This window comes from Scyliorhinus canicula, chromosome 9 (assembly GCF_902713615.1).
Source record: "Scyliorhinus canicula chromosome 9, sScyCan1.1, whole genome shotgun sequence".
Classification (NCBI taxonomy): domain Eukaryota; kingdom Metazoa; phylum Chordata; class Chondrichthyes; order Carcharhiniformes; family Scyliorhinidae; genus Scyliorhinus; species Scyliorhinus canicula.
Window position 1 is genome coordinate 34,381,051 of NC_052154.1, and position 22,304 is coordinate 34,403,354.

A 22,304-nucleotide genomic window follows, 5' to 3' on the forward strand; every position below is an offset into this window, starting at 1 on the left:
CAGAGTACAGCGCCAGTGAGATTCACTACCTCAGAAAGCTGCTGAGGCCAAAATCCAATCCAGCCAATTACCGCCCTATCAGTCGACACTCCATCATCAGCAAAGTGATAGAAGGAGTCAACAACAGTGCTATCAAGCGGCACTTACTCAGCAATAACCTGCTCACTGACACTCAGTTTGGATTCCGCCAGGGTCACTCATTTCCTGGCCTCATTACAGCCTTGGTTCAAGCATAGACAAAGGAGCTGAATGCCAGAGGTGAGATGAGAGTGACTGCCCTTGGCATCAAGAAGCCCTAGAAAAACTGGAGTTGATGGGCAGCAGGGAGAAAATTCTCCCCTAGTTGGAGTCATACCTGGCAGAAAGGAAGATTGATTTGGTGGTTAGAGGTCAATCATCTCAGTTCCAAGAGATTACAGCAGAGGTTTGTCAGGGTAGTGTCCTCAGCCCAACCATCTTCAGCTGCTTCATCAATAATATTCATTCCATCATAAGGTCAGAAGTGGGGATATTCGCAAACGATTGCACAATGTTCAACACTGTTAGTACTCCTCAGTTATTGAAGCAGTCCATGTCAAACTGCATCAAGACATGGACAATATTCAGGCTTGCGCTGACAAGTGGCAAGTTACATTTGCTCCACACAAGTGTCAGGCAAGAGAGGATCTAACCATCACCCTTTGACATTCAATTGCAATACCATTGTTGAATCCTCCACAATCAACATAGGAGTTATCAATGACCAAAAATTGAAGTGGAATAGCTATATAAATACTGTGGCTACCAGGGCAGGTCAAAGGCTAGGAATCCTAGCGAACGCACCTGCTGACCCTTGAAAGCCTGTCCACCATCTACAAGGCACAAGTCAGGAGTTTAATGGAATATTCTCCACTAGGCTGGATGAGTGCAGCTCCAACAACACTCAAGAAGCTCAACACCATCCAGGACAAAACAGCCCACTGGATTGCGACCCCTTCCACTAACATTCGATCCCTCCACCACTGACAAATATTGGCAGCCGTGTGTACCACCTACAAGGTGCACTGCAGTAACTCAGCAAGTTTCCTTAAGCTACACCTTTCAAAACCACAATAACTATCTAGAAGTATAAAGTCAGCAGATGTCTGGGAACACCACCACCTGGAAGTTTCCCTTCAAATCACTCACTATCCAGACTTGGAATTATATCGCCATTCCTTCACTGTCACTGGGTCAAAATCTTGGAACTCCCTCCCTAGCAGCACTGTGGCTGTACCTACACCTCAGGGACTTTAGCGGTTCAAGAAGACAGCTCACCGCCACCTTCTCTAGGGCAATCAGAGAAGGCAATAAATGCTGGGCGAGCCAGCCACATCCACATCCTGCGAACGATTTTTTAAAAAACAGATGATTTTCTTGTTTTCTTTTTCCATTAATTGGGATGTGTACTTCGCTGACTGCCCATCCCTCATTGCCCTTGAACTGGGAGGTTCACTAGGCCATTTCAGGGGGCATTTAAGAGTCAACCACATTGCTGTGGATCTGAATCACATGTCGAGCAGACCAGGCAGGATATTAGTGAACCAGATGGGTTTTTACGACAATTGACAATGGTTTCATCTGTCATGGTGGGATTTGAAGCCATGTCCCTATAGTCTCTGGATTATGACAAAGCCACTGCGTCACCACCTCCTCTGCCTGGATATACCTCAGCAGATTGGTTTTAACCCAAAGTAGGGTACCCCTCATCAGAATATACCGATAGATAGACAAAGAACTTAACAATACCCACTCATATCAGACTTCAGACTATTTCAACCGAATCACTCGTAATCGTCTCACCTTTAGATACTGTGCAGTTTCAAATGGCACCAGGTCCGTCAAGAATTTCAGTAGGAAAATTAGGGACTTCTTGCTGCTGCCGTGGTAACTGCTTGCAGACCCGAAGGAGTTCTAAGTAAGGGAAAAGAATACATTTTTGGGAATTAAACTCATTTTGTTCTGCAGGTGTTCCAATTTTGTACTAGTGTGTTGTCAAAAGATCCTTAAGGATCCAAGTGGTCCTCCAGTACTGTATAGCTGGAAACCAGTTGCAAACGGTAGATAGTGCGATTCATAGCATCCATCAAGAATCAAATTCACTGTAACCTCTCCAGCCTGGAATGCTTGGAACCAAGCCATTTCTGGATTCTGGTATGTTCCAGATTATATAAAGATGTTAGAATGTCTAACCACAAGTGTTTAAACCAGAAAACATATAGATACCTGAAACATTAAAAAGTGACAAATTATATAGTAACAAAAATTTTTTTACTTATCCAAATCCAGCATCGTCCACGTTAATGCTCCTAAAGTGCTGACTAAAATAATGCCAATGACATCAAGAGAATGCTCAAGTCTACTCAGATTTATTTCTGGACAACTGGTGTTTCTGAACAATTGATTTCCGGACTGGAGAGGTCTCAGTGTACAATTGTACAACAACGCTGTGTCACGGCGCCGAGGACCCAGGTTTGGTCCCGGCCCCGGGTCACTGTCCGTGTGGAGTTTGCACATTCTCCCCGTGTCTGCTTGAATCTCACCCCCACAACCCAAAGATGTGCAGGTTAGGTGGATTGGGCATGCTGAATTACCCCTTAATTTGAAATAAAAAGAATTGGGTACTCTAAATTTAAAAAAAAACAATTGTACAACGTAATGCATGATTTTGACTGATCAATTTGTTAGCAAATTAATAATACAGTTTAACAAAGTGGCAGCTTTCAAGTAAGGAAACTGCCAATTTAAAGTGTTACGCATGTAACTGTCATAAAATGTGGAGGTTTAGGAAGGGTTAAGGGAAGCTTTGAATAACCAATGATATATATAACTGTAAAATTTATCAGGGAATTCCAGAAGACACTGGGATAGAACCCATCTGTTCACGGCAGTCGGATTCTCCGGCTACGTTGCAGTGAATGGGAGGTTTGGCTGAGTGGCAAATTCTCCATCCTCGCTGACAGTAGTTGTGAGGTAGACCCATTAACGGAGAATCCCGGCCACTATGTAAAAACACCAGTTGGTTCAGAAGCAGTTGTACAGATGGGGAGGTGCCAGATCTAATGCCCAGTCTGTGTTGACTAACTGATCTCAGGCACATCAACAGGCCGAGTCTGGGAACTGAAAATAAGCTTGCGTTCCCACTGAAGGGTATCCAGTGACTCCTGCTGGAATTCGAGCACATGGATGAATCAGGAGAGAGCAGGGGCAAGCTTGTCTCGGACACTCGCCATCATCGAGTTGCCTTTCTACAACGTTCATTATTAAAGCCTCACACGTGATAGCTGAAGTATCAGGTGTTAGGATTGACAGTATCTGTAATATATTGGGCTGGATTCTCTGCTCCCCCAGCTGCGTGTTTATCAGCACCGCATCGTTCGCTGGAGGCGGGATTCCCTACTCCCGCCACTTATCAATGGGATTTCCCATTGAACCCATTCAATGCTGCCAGGAAACCCGCGGATGGGAGTGCGCTGTCAGCGGGAAACGTGAATTGCAAAAGTTGGAAAATTCCAGCCCGAATGTTTCCTATTTGTTTTCAGCCTTTCCTTCTTCACCATCCCTACCCTTTGAAAGTGGTCGTTTAACTCAGTCCGAGAAAACAGATCTCACCATTCCCATCAGTTGTTCAGATACACATGTGCTAATACTGCAGGCTGGGTTACCTTCCATTCAACCACAGTGCAGAAGGAGGCCATTTGGCCCATCGAGTCTGCTCCGACCCTCTGAAAGAGCACTTTACCAAGGCCCACCCCTCTCTCCTATCCCCGTAACCCCACCTAACCGGCATCTTTGGACTGTGGGAGGAAACCGGAGCACCCGGAGGAAACTCACACAGACAGAGGAAGAACATGCACACTCCACACAGTAACCCAAGGTCAGAATTGAACCTGGGTCCCTGGCGTTTTGAGGCAGCAGTGCTCATCGCTGTGCCACCCTGCCACCTTCGCTTAATCAATCTTATCAGCTTCTGGATAACCACTTAGAAGGAAATTTTTATCAGGAAAAAACTGATCTGATTGCTCCAAGTCAAGCAAGAGTCCTGCACCATCTTCATGTCGTGGAATATTTTTGTAGAGTAGTAACAATAAGACCATAAGACATAGGAGCAGAATTAAGTCCTTCGGCCCATCGAGTCGACTCCGCCAATCAACCACAGCTGATAGTTTTCTCATCCCCATTCTCCTGTCTTCTCTCCATCACCTCTGATTCCCTTATTAATCAAGAACTTATCTATCTCTGTCTTAAAAACACTCGTGATTTGGCCTTCACAGACTTCTGTGGCAATGAATTCCACAGATTCACCACCCTCTGGCTGAAGAAATTCCTCCTCATCTCTGTTTTAAAGGATGGTCCTTTCAGTCTGAGGCTGTGACCTCGGGTTCTAGTTTTTCCTACAAGTGGAAACATCCTCTTCACGTCCACTCAATCCAGGTTCGCAGTATCCTGTAAGTTTCAATAAGATCCCCCCTCGTCCTTCTAAACTCCAACGAGCACAGACCCAGTGTCCTCAACCTCTCCTCATATGACAATAAATTAAAAGTTCCCCTGGTTAAGAGAATTTGAATCAGTTGACTAGCACAAAGCTGTTTCCAGGTTTTCTTTCACTGCTCAAATGATAAATTAATCAAATGGCAGTCACAGCAGGTAATCGAGCTCCAGCGGCACTTTTGATCATCTACGCTCACTGAAGGGAATGGTGACAAAGCAGGGAAAATGGAGAAATTTATTACAGGAGACAGAGAATCCTAGCTTTGGATGAGAAGTACCATTATGTACATCCTTTTGTATTATAAGTACACATCATAAAATCATAGAATCCCTACAGTGCCGCAGGAGATCATTCGGCTCAACGAGCCTGCACCGATCCTCACAAAGAGCATCCTACCTAAGCCCACTCCACCGCCCCATCATCCTAACCCCATCCTTACCTTTGAACACTAAAGGGTAATTTAACATGGCCAATCCACCTAACCTGCGCATCTTCGGGCTGTGGAGGAGCACCCGGAGGAAACCCACGCAGACACGGAGAGAACATGCAGACTCCACAGACAGTCAGCCAAGGCTGGAATTGAATCCTGATCTCTGGAGCTGTGTTGCAGCAGTGCTAACCCTTGTGCCAAGTATCCCTCCAAATACAAGAGCTGGGACTGATGAGAGATATAAATGGGGAAAGAAGATCCCAAAGAAAGAAATGGCATAAGGCAGTTCATTAAAATGACAGTCCCCGACTTCCGGTGGCGGCCATGAAGGAGTAGGTTGCACATTTGGTGGCTCCCGCTCGGGTCGGACCTTTGGACCTTTTCCCCAATTTTGTCTTGGATTCTACTTGGAAAATTGATAGTGGACACAACTGTAAGGAGGAGTCCCACGCCAGTGCATGGATAGGTGGATCAGGAGTGCTCGCAAAGGAAGAAATAGGTGAACAGAGAAGGCCTGGGTTGATGCTGCAGTGGGAGAAAGCATGGCGGATGACCGGAGTCCTGGCTCGACCACCCAGCGGTCGACGGAGCAGTTGATGAAGCTTATCCAAGAGGGCTTCGCCAAGCAGAAACAGGAATGCTTGGACCCGATTAGGGAATCAACTGCTCGGCTGGAACAGAGATTGAATGCTCAAGATCGGGCGATCCAGAAAGTGGAGAAGGCACTGACTGAGCAAGAGGAACACCAAGCTGCAATGGAGTTGGAGGTGGGGATGCTGAGAGACCAGCAGAAAAGGCTCCAGGAGAAGGTGGAGAATCTAGCAAATAGGACCCGCCAGCAGAACTTGATCTCCCGGAGGTGTCTGAAGGAGCGGATGCTGGGGCACATATAGCAGGTATGCTCGAGAAGCTAATGGGGGATGGGACATTCACCCGACCCTTGAAGGTGGACAGGGCGCACAGAGCACTGGCGAAGAAGCCACGTGTAGGTGACCCCGAGAGCGATGGTGGTGAGACTGCACAGGTACCTGGATAAGGTGCGTATTCTACGTGGGCCAAGCAGACACGGAGCTGTAAGTGGGAGATCAGCATCCTGCGCATTTACAACACCTGAGCGCAGACTTAGCCAGGAGACGAACGGGATTCAACCAAGTAAAGTCGACTCTTTTCAAGAAGAAGTTGAAGTTTGGACTGCTGTATCCTGCCCATCTTTGGGTCACCTATGAGGAGCAACACTTCTATTTTGAGTCGCCCAAGGAAGCGATGGACTTCACCAGAAGGAACGGGCTGGCAGGGGACTGAGGTGTTTGAACTTTGCTGCAGTGTTCACGTTCAAAATGTTTTTGCACTATATTTGTAATGCCTTATGTATCGATCCTGGAGCTACCATGTATTTTTGTAAGTTAAAGTTTGAATTTATACTGATGGGGGACGGAGGTGTGAATTTTCAATGTGGGGTTTTTCTTTGCTTTTTGTTTCTTTCGGTTAACTGGGCAGGGAATGTTTTCTCTTGAATATGTGTGTCTGAGCGAGGGGGGGTGGAACAATAGGTGGGAAATCTTTGGCACCATAGACGGGGGCTACCAAGCTAGCTGGGCGGGCTGGCTCACGGAAGCGCAGTGGGGGGTGAGCAGATGTAATGCTTTTTGAAGGGGGCTGTTTTTACTGGGCTGTTATTGGGGGGGGGGGGATTGCCCTGCTGACGGGGGAGGGACTGTTGTTGGGAGACAAAAGGGAGGTCGGAGACAGAGGCTGCCTGGGGGCGGGCCTGCGGGTGCACAGAGTGGAGAGCCTAAGAAAGGTGATGGCTGATCGGCAGAGTTGGGGGGGGGGGCGAGAAACCCCCTGACCAGGCTGATCAGAGGGCTGATTAGAGGGCTAAATGGGCCGGTTAAGAGGGCACGCGTGTTCGCGCATTTGAGGGGATTGAAGGAAGACATGGCAATGTTACAGGAAACGCATCTAAGGGTAATCGATCAGACTAGACTAAGGAAGGGATGGGTCTGGCAGGTATTTCATTTGGAGCTGGACTCTAAGACTAGAGGGGTCACGATCCTGATTAATAAGCGAGTGTCATTCGAGGCGGGAAGAATAGTTGTGGATGTGGGAAGTTAGTACATCATGGTTAGTGGGAAGCTGGAAGGGCTGCCGGTGGTACTTGTGAATATTTATGTGCCAAACTGGGATGATGTGGAGTTTATAAAGAGGATGTTGGGGAAGATCCCGGACCTGGACTCGCATAAGCTAGTCATGGGGGGGGGGGGACTTCAACACAGTCATGGACCCAAGGCTCGACCTGTCAAGCTCAAGAACAGGCAGGGTGCCAGCAATGGCAAAGGAGCTAAAGAGGTTTATGGAGCAGGTGGGGGGAGTGGACGCATGGAGGTTTGGGCGGCCGAGAGGGAAGGAGTTCGCTTTCTACTTACACGTACATAAAGTGTACTCCTGGATCGACTTTTTCATCTTGAACAGGGCTTTACTGACAGGGGTAGTGGACACTGAGTACTCGGCAATCACGGTCTCGGATCATGCCCCGCACTGGGTGGACTTAGAGGTGAGCCTGGAGATTGGATGTCGGACTGTTAGCGGATGAGGTGGCGAGCGGGCGGGTGAGGAAATGCATCCAGAACTATCTGGAAGTTAATGACATGGGGGGGGAGTCTCGGCAGCAATGGTCTGGGAGGCGGTGCTCAAAGGGGAGCTGATTTCGATACGGGCCCACAGGGAGAAGGTAAATAGAGCAGAGACGGATCGACTAATAGGGGAAATACTTCAGGTCGACAGGAGATCTGCGGAGACCCCAAAGGCAGGGCATTTAAGGGAACGACAGAGGCGACAGGCGGAGCTTGGCTTGCTAACTACAGGGAAGGCATTGGAGCAGCTAAGGAAGGTGAGGGAGGTGATATACGAGTGTGGAGAGAAGGCCAGCAGAATGCTTGCGCAGCAGCTCAGAAAGAGGGAGTCAGTCAGGGAGATTGGGAAAGTGAAGGACAGAGACGGGAATTTGGTCGGAGATTCAGCAGAGGTTAACAGGGCGTTCAAGGAGTTTTATAGCAGGCTATCTGAGTCGGAACCCCCAGCTGGGCCGGAAGGGATGAGGCAATTCTTAAGGGGGCTGACGTTCCCGAAGGTGGAGGAAGGGCTGGGAGCCCCGATTGGGATTAAAGAAATAGCAGAAGGGCTGAAGGCCACGCAGTCGGGTAAAGCGCCGGGACCGGACAGGTACCCAGTGGAGTTTTATAAAAAGTTCTCTGGGATAGTGGGGTCGCTGCTGATGAGGACATTTAATGAGGCAAGGGAGAGAGGGGGGCTTCCCCCGACGATGTCACAAGCCACAATCTCACTGACCCTGAAGCGGGATAAGGATCCGGAGCTACGCAGGTCCTACAGGACGATCTCCTTATTAAATGTTGACGCCAAACTTTTGGCCAAAATCTTGTCCTCTAGGAATGAAGACTGCATTCCGGATGTGATTGGGGAGGACCAGACGGGATTTGTTAAGGGCAGGCAGTTGGCGGCCAACGTTAGAAAACTGTTGAATGTGGTCATGATGCCCCCAGAGGGTAGGGACGTAGAGGTAGTGGTCGCAATGGACACACAGAAGGCCTTCAACCAGGTGGAATGGACCCATCTGTGGGAGGTGCTGGGGCTGTTTCGGTTTGGACGGGGCTTCATCGGCTGGGTTAGGCTGCTGTATCAGGCGTCTGTGGCGAGTGTACGGATGAGCAGGTTGACATCAGGCTATATTAGGCTGCACCGGGGAACGAGTCAGGGATGCCCCCTCTCCCCATTGCCGTTTGTGCTGGCCAAGGAGCCGCTGGCAATTGCACCGAGAGCCTCAAGGGACTGGAAGGGGCTGGTTCGGGGAGGGATGGAACACAGAATCGCACTATACGCAGATGACCTGCTCCTGTATGTTTCTGACCCACTAGAGGGGATGAGAGAAATTATGAGGATTCTGGGGGAATTCGGCCGGTTTTCGGGTGATAGATTGAACATGGGGAAAGTGAGATGTTCATGATCCAGGCAAGGGGGCAGGGGAGACGACTGGGGGAGGTGCCGTTTAGAGTGGTAGGGGGATGCTTTCAGTATCTAGTGTAGCCACCTGAGGTGGCCGTTTCCCAATTCATAGATGGAGGCCCGCAAAGAATACAGGGAAAATTGGCCAGGCACAAGAAAACAAGCAGGTGCAAGGTTTCCTGTGTATTAAGACTTGCAGAACCCAGACAGAACCGAAACCAGTAGCCATCTACATATTAATGAGCAATCGCCAGGAACAATTAGATACATTGAAGCTATCGGGACCAAAGCAGATTCCCCGGCGCCAGCAAGAGCCAGGACAAAGGAAGGCCAATGGACACATAGGAACCGCCCAGCGATCAGGGAACAGCTCCAGTATTGGAGAAATCGATAGAACCGATTGGGACATGGTCCAATTAATTGGGACCAGGTCCGGGGACCGTCCACAAGGGCGTGAAACCCCTGGGGACTATAAAGTAGAGTCCCCAAGTTCAGTGCGTCCTTCTTGGCAGGTCTTCTTGGCAGTTCTCGAAGAACTCTTGACCGTGACTCTCAGCAAGGAGAGACCTGCCTAGCTGCACCAACCAAGTAAGTCTCCAGTCAACGCACGCTACGAGATAGGCGCTCCTAGCTACTATTCCATACCAGCTTGAAGCCTGCAGACTCAGAACCGGACAAAGGCCATTGTTCCTCTGACCTGGTGGGCCATTTGAAAGCTAAGTATAGGCCTTTCGTTGTAGTGATAGTCTAGTAAGTAGAGTTTTATGCATGAGTAGTGATTGACTGTGTGTATAATAAATGTGTTTTGATTTGAAACTTACTAACTGGTGTATTGAGTTATTGATCAGCACTTGGCTTTGAACCTCGTGGTGGTATCAGAAAGATACCTAGCGACTCTAGAGCAAAGGTTATTAAACAGAGCAATTAAGTAAAAGCACACGAAGCAACACTAGGCATCCAGGTGGCATGGGAATGGGAACGGCTACATAAGCTAAATTTGACCCGAAGGTGGACCAAATGAAGGAAGACTTCCGAAGGTGGGACATGCTCCCGCTATCACTGGCTGGGAGGATACAGATGGTGAAAATGATGGTCCTTCCGAGATTCCTGTTTGTTTTTCAGTGTCTCCCCATCTTCATTCCACAGGCCTTTTTAAAATGGGTAAACAAGGCGATCTCTGGCTTTGTATGGGCGGGCAAGACCCCGTGAGTAAAAAAGGGGATGCTGGAGCATAGCCAGGGGGAGGGCGGGTTGGCGCTGCCGAACTGGGCGGCAAACATAGCCATGATTAGGAAGTGGGTGGTGGTGGTGGGGGGCGGGGGGGGGGGGGGGGGGGGGGGGGGGAGAGCGAGTAGAGGCGGCATCATGTAAGGGCACGAGTTTGGGGGAATTGGTAACGGGGCCTCTGCCATTTTGGCCGGCACGGTACTCCACCAGCCCCGTGGTGGCGCCGCCCCTGAGAGTCTGGGGACAATGGAGGAAACATGTAGGAGCAGAGGGAGCATCATTTTGGTCTCCAATCTGCAATAATCACCAGTTTGCCCCGGGGAGGATGGATGGAGGGTTCCGGAGATGGCAGAGAGCAGGGATTGAGAGGATGGGAGACCTGTTCATAGAGGGGAGCTTTCCCAGCCCGAGGGAGTTGGAGGAGAAATTTAAATTGACGGGAGGGAATGAGTTTAGGTTCCTGCAGGCGCGGGACTTCCTACGCAGGCAGGTCTCAACCTTCCCGCTCCTTCTTCTGTTATTGTTACAAAATCACAAATACCTCAATAAAATGTTTATATAACAAAAAATGACAGCTGCTGTCTGACTGGCTAGAAGCCAGCTAAATAAATACTGGACATGATTTTCCAGCATCAATTAGAGATCTACTAATCCCAGGATGGGTTAGCAGCTCAGCTGGAGCAGGTTAAGACCGTAAGCAGAACATCAGAGGTTAACAGGCATGTCAGCAATCTCAGCGGGCAAATGGAAGTGAGCGTACAAGTCATTCCACTCTTGAAGAATTTATTTTGCCTTCAATTTAATTAACATAACTAATGATGGCATTTACGCTGGAAAGAGCAGGAACAGAGGTTACCTCAGCTCTTTTTAATTTCTGCTTTCAATTGAAACTCAGGTTTTCATCTCATAAAGGCAACTGAAATCCAGTCAAAAAGTTCCTTCTTAATTATGAAGCTATTTAAATTCCTACCATGAATAGACACGCATGGCTGGTGGCAACAACTCAAAGGAAAGATTTCAAAGATAAATCCATAAGTAATGAGTAAGCCCCGTTCTTCATTGAGCCAGCTATTAGCACCGCTGTTAGACATGGAAATATCTCAGCAGAAGTTGTTAAATATCTGTATAAAACAGGATGTTCGGTTACCAAAGATTAAAATGTAGGTGTTGGAAAGTTTTAAGATCATTTTAAGATCCTAATATTCCCTTCTTTTAGCCTTTTTATTATTTTAACGAATGTGAGAGAAAAGGAACTTAATGTAGTCTCCATACAAGAGCAACAGGTCCAAGGAACGGGATAGAAATTTAGCTTAAGTACTTATTGTACTATAAACATTTTAAAATTTATTTCACAGGAAAGGAGCATCCCTGGCTGGACCAGCCTTTATTGCCCTTTCCTAATAGCCCATGAGAAGGTGGTGAGCTGCCTACATGAACCACTGCAGTCAATGTGGTGTAGGTACACCCACAGTGCTGTCAGGGAGAGTCCGAGGTTTGGACACAGCGACAGTGAAGGAACGGCGATATATTTCTAAGTCAGGATAGTGAGTGGCTTGGAGCAGAGCTTACAGGTGGTAATGTTTCCTTGTATCTGCTGGCCTTGGCCTTCTACGTGGTAGAGATTGCAGGTTTGGAAGATGCTGTGGGAGGAGTCTTGATGAGCTGCTGCAGTGCATCTGGTAGATGGTATACGCTGCTGCTACTGTGTGTCGGTGGTGGAGGGAGTGAATGTTGTAGGTTATGGATGGGGTGCCAATCAAGCAGGTTGCTTTGTCTTGGATGGTGTTGTGTTTCTTGAGTGTTGTTGGAACTTCACTCATCCAGGTAAGTGGAGAGTATTCCATCACTCTACTGGCTTATGCCTTGCAGGTGATGGAGAGGATTTGGGAAGTCAGGAGGAATTACTCTCCACAGAAATACCAGTCTCCAACCTACTCTTGTAGCCACAGTTTTTATTCAGTTCAGTTTCTGGTCAATGGTAACCAACAGGACGTTGATAGTGAATGATGCGATGGTAATGCCATTGATGTCATGGGGCGATGGTTAGAATCCCTCTTTTTAGAGATGGTGATTGCGTGGCACTTGTGTGGCATGAATGTTATTTGCCACTTCTCAGCCCCAGCCTAAATATTGTCCAGGCCTTGTTGTATTTGGACACAGACTGTTTCAGTATCTGAGGAGCTGCAAATGGTGCTGAACACTGTGCATTCGCCAGGAACATCCCCACTTCTGACCTTATGACTAAACAGGTGGATATGGTCGGGCCGAGGACACTACCTCCAGTCCAGAACATTGCAATGCCCTGTTGCAAAGAGCTGTTTTGTATGTCATTAATTAATTATGGAGTTTAGGGAGGGCATTAGGTGGGAGGGGGGGCGGGGGAATGAGGAATCTGAGGTACTCATCTTAAATTGATTACTGACACCATCAAAGTCTCAGCGTATCCTGTCCAAAGTTAGATCCCAATAGCTTTTCCCGAAAGGCTACCTCACCCACTTGAGTCCCACTGGAATCTGACCTCCCCTTCTCTGTTCAAAATAAATAAGCTATTTGTGATTCAGCTGTTATGAAAACTCTTAAGGTGCCAATTAAGATTCTCTCAAGGAATAAGACCATAAGATCATATGAAATAGGATTAGGAGTAGACTGTACGGTCCTTCGAGTCTGCTCTATCATTCAATAGGATCATGGCTAATCCGATGTTCCTCACGTCCACCTTCCTGCTTTTTCTCCATAACCCTTGATTCTCTTGCTGGTCAAGAATCTATCTATCGGCAGCATCCTGAAAAGGTACGAGTTTGGAGGCTTTACTGACAGTGCCCCTGCCGTTCTCGCCGGCTCAGTACTCTGAGGGGGTGTGTGTGTGTGTACGGAGACAGGTCCCAAGCTTTCCTTGCCTCCCCCTAAGGGGACTACAGGATAAAGTGCTGTCAAAAACAGGGGTTTGAGGTGGGAAGGTCTCAGACATATACAGGGAGTTGTTAGAGTGGGAAGAGGCCCCTATCAGAGAGGTGAAGAGGAAGTGGGAAGAGGAGCTAGATGGGGAGCTGGAAATTGAACTGTGGGAAAAAGCTTTGAAAAGGGTAAATGCATCCTCGTCCTATGCTAGACTCAACTTGATTCAGTTCAAGGTGGTCCACAGGGCCCACATAACGGTAGCCCGGATGAGTAGGTTCTTCGAGCAGGTGGAGGACAGATGTAGGTGGTGTGGGGGTAGCCCAGCCAACCATGTTAATATGTTTTGGGCATGTCCGAAACTGAGGGAATTCTGGCAGGGATTTGCAGATGTTATGTCAGAAGTCCTGGAAGGTAGGGTAACTCCAGGTCCAAAATTGGCAATATTTGGAGTGTCGGAGGCTCCGGGGGCGGGGGGGGGGGGGGGGGGGGGGGAGGAAAACAGAAGGCATGGTAATGTTAAATAAGGACAGGGAACTTAGTATACGGGTAATTGGGGGCAGGGCGGGAGAAGTTGGGTACGTAGTTTATTGTTTGTTGTTCTTTTAGGGGGTATTTTGTGCGACTGCCCACGCGGTTGTTTTAGAAATGTCAACATGTTAAACTGTGAAAATTACAAATGCTTCAATAAAATATCTTCTAAAAAAAAAGAATCTATCTATCTCAGCCTTAAATATACACAAGGACTCTATCCCACAGCTCCCTGTGGCAAGGAGTTCCAAAGACTCTCAACCCTCTGAGGGAAGAAATTCCTCCTGATCTCAAGTCTTCAAATGAACCCCATTATTCTGAGACAATGCTCTCTTGTCCTAGACTCTCCCACGAGGGGAAGCATCCTCTCAGCATTTACCCTGTCAAGCCCCTTAAGAATCCTGCAAGTTTCAATGAGATCACCTCTCATTCATCTAAATTCCAATGAGGAGAGACCCAACCTGTTTGACCTTTGCTCCTAAGACAATCCCTCCATACCGGGGATCATCCTCGTGCACCTTCTCTGAACCACTTCCAATCTTTCCTTAAATAAGGGAACTGCTCACAGTTCTCCAGATGTGGTCTTACCAGTACCTTGTACAGCTGCAGCTGTTATACTCCAACTCTTATGCTCTTATACTCCAACCTCCTTTAAATAAGGGCAACAATTCCATTTGCCTTCCTGATTACCTGCTGTACCTGTGTGCTAGCTTTCTGCGTTTCGTGCACAAATACCCCAATTCCCTGTGTGCTGCAGCTTTCTGCAGTCTTTCTCCATTTAAATAACACTCTGTTCCTTTGTTCTCCCTTCCAAAATGAACAATTTCATATTTTCCCACATTTTACTACATTTGCCAACTTTCTGCCCACTTACGTAGCCTATCAGTATCTCTTTGTAAACTGTTTGGATCCCCTCGCAACTTGCCTTTTCACCTATTTTTGTGCAATTTGCAAATTTGGCTACAGTACGTTCACTTCCTTCCTCCAAGTCATTAACATATATTGTAAATTGCTGTGGTCCCAGCATTGATCCTGTGGACCCTCACTGATTACAGGTCGCTAACCTAAACAAGAAACCCTTATCCCAGCTCGCTGTTTCCAGCCCATTCGCCAAATCTCTATCCATGCCAATATACCACCTCCAACACCATGGTCTCTGACCTGATGACGTAACCTTTTTTGAGGTACCTTGTTGAACGCCTTCTGGAAGTCCAAATACGAAACATCTACTAGTTCCCCTCTACCCACTCTGGTTGAGACTTCCTCGGAAAACTTTAATAAATTAGTCAGACACGATTTCCCTTTCATGAAGTCATGCTGACTCTGCTGGATTAGATTATGATTTTACAAATATGTTGCTAATACTTACTTAATAATTGATTCAAACAATAGATGTGAGGCCAATTGGCCTATAGTTACCTGCTTTTTGTTTCCCTCCCTTTGAAAGTTTTTCAATCCTCCGGTACTTCACCAGAATCCAAATAGTTTTGGAAAATTACAACCAATGCATCCAGTATCTCTGCAGCTACTTCTTTTAGGATCCTAGGATGCAAGCCATCAGGACCAGGAGACTTATCTGCCTTTAGCCCCATTTGTCTGACTAATACTACTTTTCTAGTAATGACGGTATTTAATTGCTTTCCCGCATTAATATTAATGGGATGTGTCAAGTATCTTCCACCGAAAAACTGATGCAAAATATCTGCTTAACTCCTCTGTCATTTCCTTGTTCCCCATAACTATCTCCCCAGATTCATTTTCTAAGGGGTCTATGTTCACTTTGACCTCTCTCTTCCTTTTTATATATTTAAAGAAGCTTATTGTCAGTTTTAATATTCCTCACTGGTTTGCCCTCAAAGTTTATTTTCTCCCTTTTCATTATCTTTTTAGTCCTCCTTTGCTGGATTCTGAATTTATCCAAATCTTCGAGGCTATCACCTTTGCCTCCTTATATGTTTGTTCTTTCAATTTAATACACTTCTCAACTTCCTTGGTTAGCCATGATTGGGTTATCCCTCTCTTAGAATCTTGCCTCCTCACTGGGATATATTTTTGCTGAGTCACGAATTACCCTAAATATCTGCCACTGCTTATTTACTGTATTTCCTGCTAATCTATCCTCCCAGTCCATTTTAGCTAGCTCCATCCTCATTTCATTGTAATTCCTTTTATTTAAATCAAACACAGTTGTTTCTGGCCCAAGTTTCTCACTCTCAAACTGAATATTAAATTCTATCATGTTATGAGCCATACTTCTTCAGCGATCTTTTACTCTGAACTCATTTTTAAACCTGCCTCATTACCCATTACCGGATCAAAGATAGTCTGTTCCCTGGTTGGCTCCGTGACATATTGTCAGTAAATATTTCAAGAGTTCCCCGCCTGAATAAATAAACAGATATGCTGAGATCTTGGGTGCAATTCACCTCCCCCCCCCCCCCCACGCCGGGTGTGAGAATCGCGGGGGTGCCGGGCGAGTCCTGCCACGCCGCCCCGGCACCCGATTCTCCCACCGCCCCCCCCCCCAAAAACGGCGCACCGGGATTTCGACAGGCCGCTCGGAGAATCGCACTCCTTTCCTCCGCCGCCCCGCAAGATCACTCCTCCATTTCTTGCGGGGCGCCCGCGGGGAGGACGGCAACCGCGCATGCACGGATTGACGCCGGCCAACCTGCGCATGCGCGGGTGGCGTCATTTACACGGCGCCACGGCCCGGCGCACGTAAATGACGCGGCGCCGCTCCTAGCCCCCCCGGGGGTGGGAGAATAGGGGGCGAGGAGCGGCCTCCGACGCCGGAGTGAAACACTCCGGTTTTCACTCCGGTATCGACACTTCTCCTGATGGGAGAATCCCGCCCCTTGTTTTGAAATTTTTCAAATCACTACAGTGGTTGGGATTGCCATATCCCCCATAGAACAAGAGTGACCTACTTAAAGAGGCTGTGAAGAATTTTCCAGTGTTATTTTTGTCCAAATGTCTAGTCTTACCTTGAACCATTCTGAATAACTGATGAAAACAGCTGGTCCCTCTAGTGCAGCCTGGCGTGCAAGCAAGAAAGCAGTGATGATACTCTCCAACTCGTAATTCTCAAAGGAATTTATCAGCAACCTAGCCAGCAGCTCTGGAAAGATATGAGAAATTGTTGCATGTTGAAAATCTGACCTGGTGAAATGAATAATTAGGAGTAATTAAACTACTTGTTTGTCGCTGCTTGGGGGAATCTTTTAGCCATCGCTGGAATGTGCCCTTCAGTTCACTTCCTAGGATTTGAGTTGCAGGATCTGAACTATGGATATCTTCCCCTCTGGGTCACTGTCTGTGCGGAGTCTGCACGTTCCCCCCGTGTATGCGTGGGTTTCCTCCGGGTGCTCTGGTTTCCTCTCACAGTCCAAAGACGTGCAGGTTAGGTGGATTGGCCATGCTAAATTGCCCTTGGTGTCCAAAAAGATTAGGAGGGGGGATTGGGTTACGGGGATAGGGTGGAAGTGAGGGCTTAAATGGGTTGGTGCAGACTCGATGGGCCGAATGGCCTCCTTCTGCACTGTATGTTCTATGTTCTATTGACATCAAAACAGCAATTGCATCTCTCTCAGCCCATAACAAGATAGCGTGTTCTCTAAGCACAGAAAGTAACAATCTCACAAAATAAATACATTTCCACCCAACCGATCACTCTCAATAGAAAGGCGAGGCAAGAATTAAAAATAGTTAAAAGAAATTTGTGAAGAAACAAGAAATGCTTGCTTCAGCACAGATCATTTCACAATCCCAGGACATCCCAAAGCACCTTGCAGTATACGGTCACAGTTATAATGGAGAAAATGAAGCAGCTAATTTGCACACTGCTAGCTCCCACAAACAGCAAGGTAATAAGGAACAGATAACCCCGTTTTAATTATGTTGATTGAGGGATAACAGTTAAGCCGGGACACTGTTATAACTCTCCCTGCTCTTCAACAAAATGGCACAATGGGATCTTCTGCATTTACCCAATTTGCTGATGAGGCCTCAGGTTAGTATCCCATACAAAGGCAGAGTTTAATTTGTGTGTTTGGAGGAATAGCATCCTAGCTTTTGGCATGCATGAAAACCACAGAGCCTTCCAGCCGCATATAAAGTTTGTCATTGTTCCCATTAATTTTCCAGTAACCAAAGCTGCTAATAGGAACAAATCTTGCTGCTACGTGTTCTGATTTAAGATTTTCCATTGGTATGGTAAAACAAACCCTTTCCTAACCTCAGACCCACAGAATTGCAGCAGGGTAAACCTGCATGCAAGAAATCTAATTGTAAATGAAACCAGGTTAAAAGCCATGCAGTGCAGGAAATCCAAATTTAGATGTGAATGACGGAACATAGTCAAATGCAGAAAGTGGGAAGATCTAATTTGTTGTATCCTAACAACAGCCAAGTCCATATTGGGCATGATTTCTCGGGATCAAACAGCGGCCTGTTACTTCAGGAAATGTTATTGTATCCATGGAAATCCGGGCAACCTAATTCCAACGGGATGAAAAAAAAAACACCTCAGCAGTTAATCAGCACAAAATCCAGCATTTTTAGCGTGGAGCAGGGGAGGATTATTTAAATTGAACGCACCCTCCCTACCCATCCAAATTTCCTTCCCTTACTTTCCACAATCAATGCGGTTATTTTGGAAAAGTAGAAATGTGTGGTTCGAAACCCCCTTTAGAATGTGGTCAATTTAAAGAACCAACTTTAATGGGTTTAAAAATTATTTATTCATACACTCACTCCAAAAATCTAAACGTTATGTGATTAACACACCACACACACAATAAAGAATACAGTTAAAGAAAACAGCGCGCTTTTACAATTTGTAAACAAATGAATGGTTGATAGTTCACATGTCCAGAAAATTGTAGGAAGACAGGCTTTGTGGATCAGATGAAGCAGTAACCCTTTTGCACTCTTGGATTGCACTTTAGATGAGTTCAGATAGCTGGGGTTGGATATTAGAATTATTGTATGATTCCCCTGTGAATATTCAGCAAGTCATGAAGTTAGGCACTTGCTGCTTACATATCAGGAGGTCCAATCTGGTATTTTTAAAGGATAGGCTTGCAGACCACAAAGGTACAAACAAACAAAAGTTTTATTGTAAAGGTGTTTTCCCAGAGGCTGCTAGAATAGACTACTGCTAGCCTGCCCAAATTACTGATGACAAACTACCCTTTTACGTCAGAGGTTCCTGCAATGAAACACATTAACAATCAAAATTTACAACATTAACAAATAAAAAACACAACAGTTAGATATTTTGGAGGTCAATTCCTGTGTGGTTGTCGGCTAACGTCAGGCATCTGCTTTTTCATGTTGGCTGTAACTGCGGGCTATTTTGGTTGAGTTTGGATGTCGTCCGTTGTTGCCTCAACTAGGGTCAATGTAGAGTTTGGACGCTGACTTGGTGTTGAAATGTCCTCAACTGTGGTACCACCTTCCACAGTTGCTTCTGGTAATGTCAAGTTCTCAGGAATGTCTAGCTCTTCACTTGGCAGTTTGTTGCAGACTCCCGGTTGACTCTGGGCTGGATTCTTCCGCCCGCCGCAAGAATGCCACGGGTGAGACACGGACAACGGAGAAGTCCATTGGCCTCGGGCGAAATTCTCCAGTCACCGGGCGGACATGGCCGGAGAATCCCGCCGACTGTCTCTGGCAACCTTGTTGGTCAGTGTGTCTTCTCCACACAACATCATCCCGAGTTTGAACTGTGTAGGGGTACAAAAATTTCATTCCGAAAATGAAGCCTCGGGCTTCCCTCTCTTCCTGTGCATAGTTAATTTCTGCTTTGTTCAAGGATCTTGATGATCCTCTCTTCACCAATGGGCATTATGTGGGAAACCACTGTTCCCACCCCATTCGGTGATGGATCGCAAGCCATTTGCAACGGTAATGTCGGATCAAAGTGTGCCAGGGCTTCTGACTTTAATAATGCCTCCTTAGTTTGTATGAAGGCCTTCTCGCACTGATCCATCCATTTCCATTTCCTGTTTTGACATAATAAGTAACGGCTCGAGAATAGTTGCTAAATTAGGGACAAACATTTCATAATAGCTTAATTAGCCCAAAAACGAATGAGTTGATTTACATTTTGAGGTACAGGTGCCTCAGTTTGGCTTTTACTTTTGAAGGTGATTTATGCAGTCTCGTTGCAACTATGACATGCAACAGGTATTCAATAGAAGATTTGAAGAATTCATATTTATCCTTCGGTACTCCATAATATTCTAGTCTCTGGAATGCAGTATCTAAATGTTGAAGATGCTCGTCTTCATTCTTTCCCGTAACTAAGATATTGTTTGAGTAGCACTGGACTCTTTCTAGTCCACTAAGAATTTGATCCATGGCATGTTAGAATAACGATGTGTGGATGTGATGTCAAATGTAAGCCTTTTATATCTGAATAGCCTTTTGTGTGTCAGGATTGTCAAATATTGTTGTGAATATGAATCTAGTTATCTGGAGATAAGCAGAGGGCACTGCTCTGCACACAGTACCAGATTAATACTGACTTTAAAATTATGGAAAGGACAGGCTAGCAAATTATCACAGCTCTTTCATATTCTTCTTCTTCAGTTCTCTGCCGAAGATAGGTCTGGCCCACAATGCCGTGATCTCCACCGCAGGCGGAGCAACGGGGCAGGTCCTGAATCCACATCAAGGGGGATCAAATCCCATGCTGTTGACATCAATCTGACACCAGCCGTTCAGCCAACTGATCCCCCAACAAATCCCAAACATGTTTACATGCATTTTGTAGGCTGGAGATATAGATAGTGAGGTAGAGGCTCCAATTTCTTTGCATCACATGGCTGACCAAGAATCTCTCCCACTCTCACCACCTGCCATTTGCACATGTTGCAAGGATTTACAAGTTGACACTCAACCTGTTTGGCCGCATTATGAACCTTCCCTGTGTAGCCATCTCAGATGGCCACCTGCAAAGGACCATTGGAATTATGGCCAACCCAGGACTCAGAGCTTGTGTGTGTATTTGCAACCCAGATAGCTAGACGCGATCGAAACCCCCGCTCGTTTGCATTCTATTGGCCCATTTCCCCAGAACTAAAGAACGGTACTCAGGTAACCGATACAGATACAGACGAACCGGTGCCACTCCCTTTACTTAGGGAACCCAAACAGCCAACGTCAATGTCCGCTAAGGATACGCCCAGCCATCAAGGCACCCGTCCCTTTATTGGCCAAAATCGAAGGCAGTGATCGAAGCCTGTCGAATTATTGGGTCCAACATGAGGACCGCCCCAAAGAGCGCAAAATCCCAGAGGGATAAGAAGAGACACAGCCATGTGTTCGGTCTCTCTTGGATCCGGCCTATGCCAACCCAAGTGCAGCATAACGACCAAACAGACAAGTTCGAGACCAACGATCGCTACCAGCCGGATGAGCTCAGCAGAAACAGAGTCACTTCTTCCACCCAGCCACGCAAGATCCGGACAAAGGCCTTGTTCATCTGCAAAGAGCTGGTTGCCCTGAAGTTAAATATAGGTTATTGTAGTTGTTAGGTGTAGTTTAACTTGTAGTGTTTTATGTTGCATGTCGAAGTAATCCTTGTGTGTAAATAAACCATCGTTGAACTTGAACTGACTAACTGGTTGTGTGGTCCTTTGATCGATATCCGGTAAAACCTTGTGGTGGTATCATTTGATACCTGGCGACTCTAAAGCGCATCATTATTAATTGGCAACATTATTGGCAACTCCGGTGCCGATTGGCAACACCTGTCCTTCAAGTCTTGGAGTAGAATTAAACCTGGAACTCTGGCTCACAGCTAGAAACTTTAGCCACTGGGCCACAAGACTTCTTACTTTCCAATTATAAATTTCAAATGAACTGACACAAGACAAACACTGCTCACATGAATCTCAAATACGTTAGAACTTTCTGATCCGTCTATAATCTATTAAGTAATAAATTAGGTATCTTGGATGTCCACATTTATTGAACACATTCTATACCGGCAATATATGTTACTCTGGGTATGTATGTTAGAAGTGTCACATCATGGCTGCTCTCTTATAATGAAAATGAAGTATACTGACATTGAACAATCTGTATCCCGGTCAAAATGCTAAATTTAAAAAATTCATTTTTCTCAGTGACTGAAGTTTCCTTTTTTTTATATAAATTTAGAGTACTCAATTCATTTTTTCCCAATTAAAGGGCAATTAGCGTGGTCAATCCACCTAGCCTGCACATCTTTTGGATTGTAGGGGAGAAACCAACGCAAACACGGAGAGAATGTGAAAACTCCACACGGACAGTGACTCAGAGCCGGGATCGAAACTGGGACCTCAGCGCCATGAGGCAGCAGTGCTATCCAAGTAATTGAAATTTCTAGGGCGGGATTCACCGACCCCCTGCCGGGTCTGAGAATCCCCGGGGGAGCAGCGTGAATCCCGCCCTGCCCCACCGACGCCGGCTGCCGTATTCTCCGGTGCCGGTTTTTGGGCGGGGGCGGGGTTTACGTCACGGCGGTTGGGGGCCGTTGGCAGCGCCCCCCCTCTGCAATTCTCCGGGCCCCGATGGGCCGAGCGGCCGTCAGCTCCAGGCCAGTCCCGCCGGCATGAAATGGACATGGTCCCACATGGCAGGACCTAGCTGGGAGGCCGTTTAGTGGAGTCCTCGGGGGGCGCGATGGGGGCACTCCTT

General features: G+C 46.8%; 1 protein-coding gene across 4 annotated transcripts in view; it reads right to left on the minus strand.

Moving 5' to 3' along the window:
- Positions 1-22,304, minus strand: part of LOC119971234 (Fanconi anemia group A protein-like) — a 136,134-nt gene that overhangs the window by 64,996 nt on the left and 48,834 nt on the right. For all 4 annotated transcript variants that reach the window (XM_038806494.1, XM_038806495.1, XM_038806492.1 and 1 more), the window contains 2 exons: positions 16,601-16,734; positions 1,822-1,932 (listed from right to left, as the gene is read on the minus strand). In XM_038806494.1, coding sequence (XP_038662422.1) covers positions 1,822-1,932; positions 16,601-16,734 — 245 coding nt within the window. The remainder of the gene's footprint in view (positions 1-1,821; positions 1,933-16,600; positions 16,735-22,304) is intronic.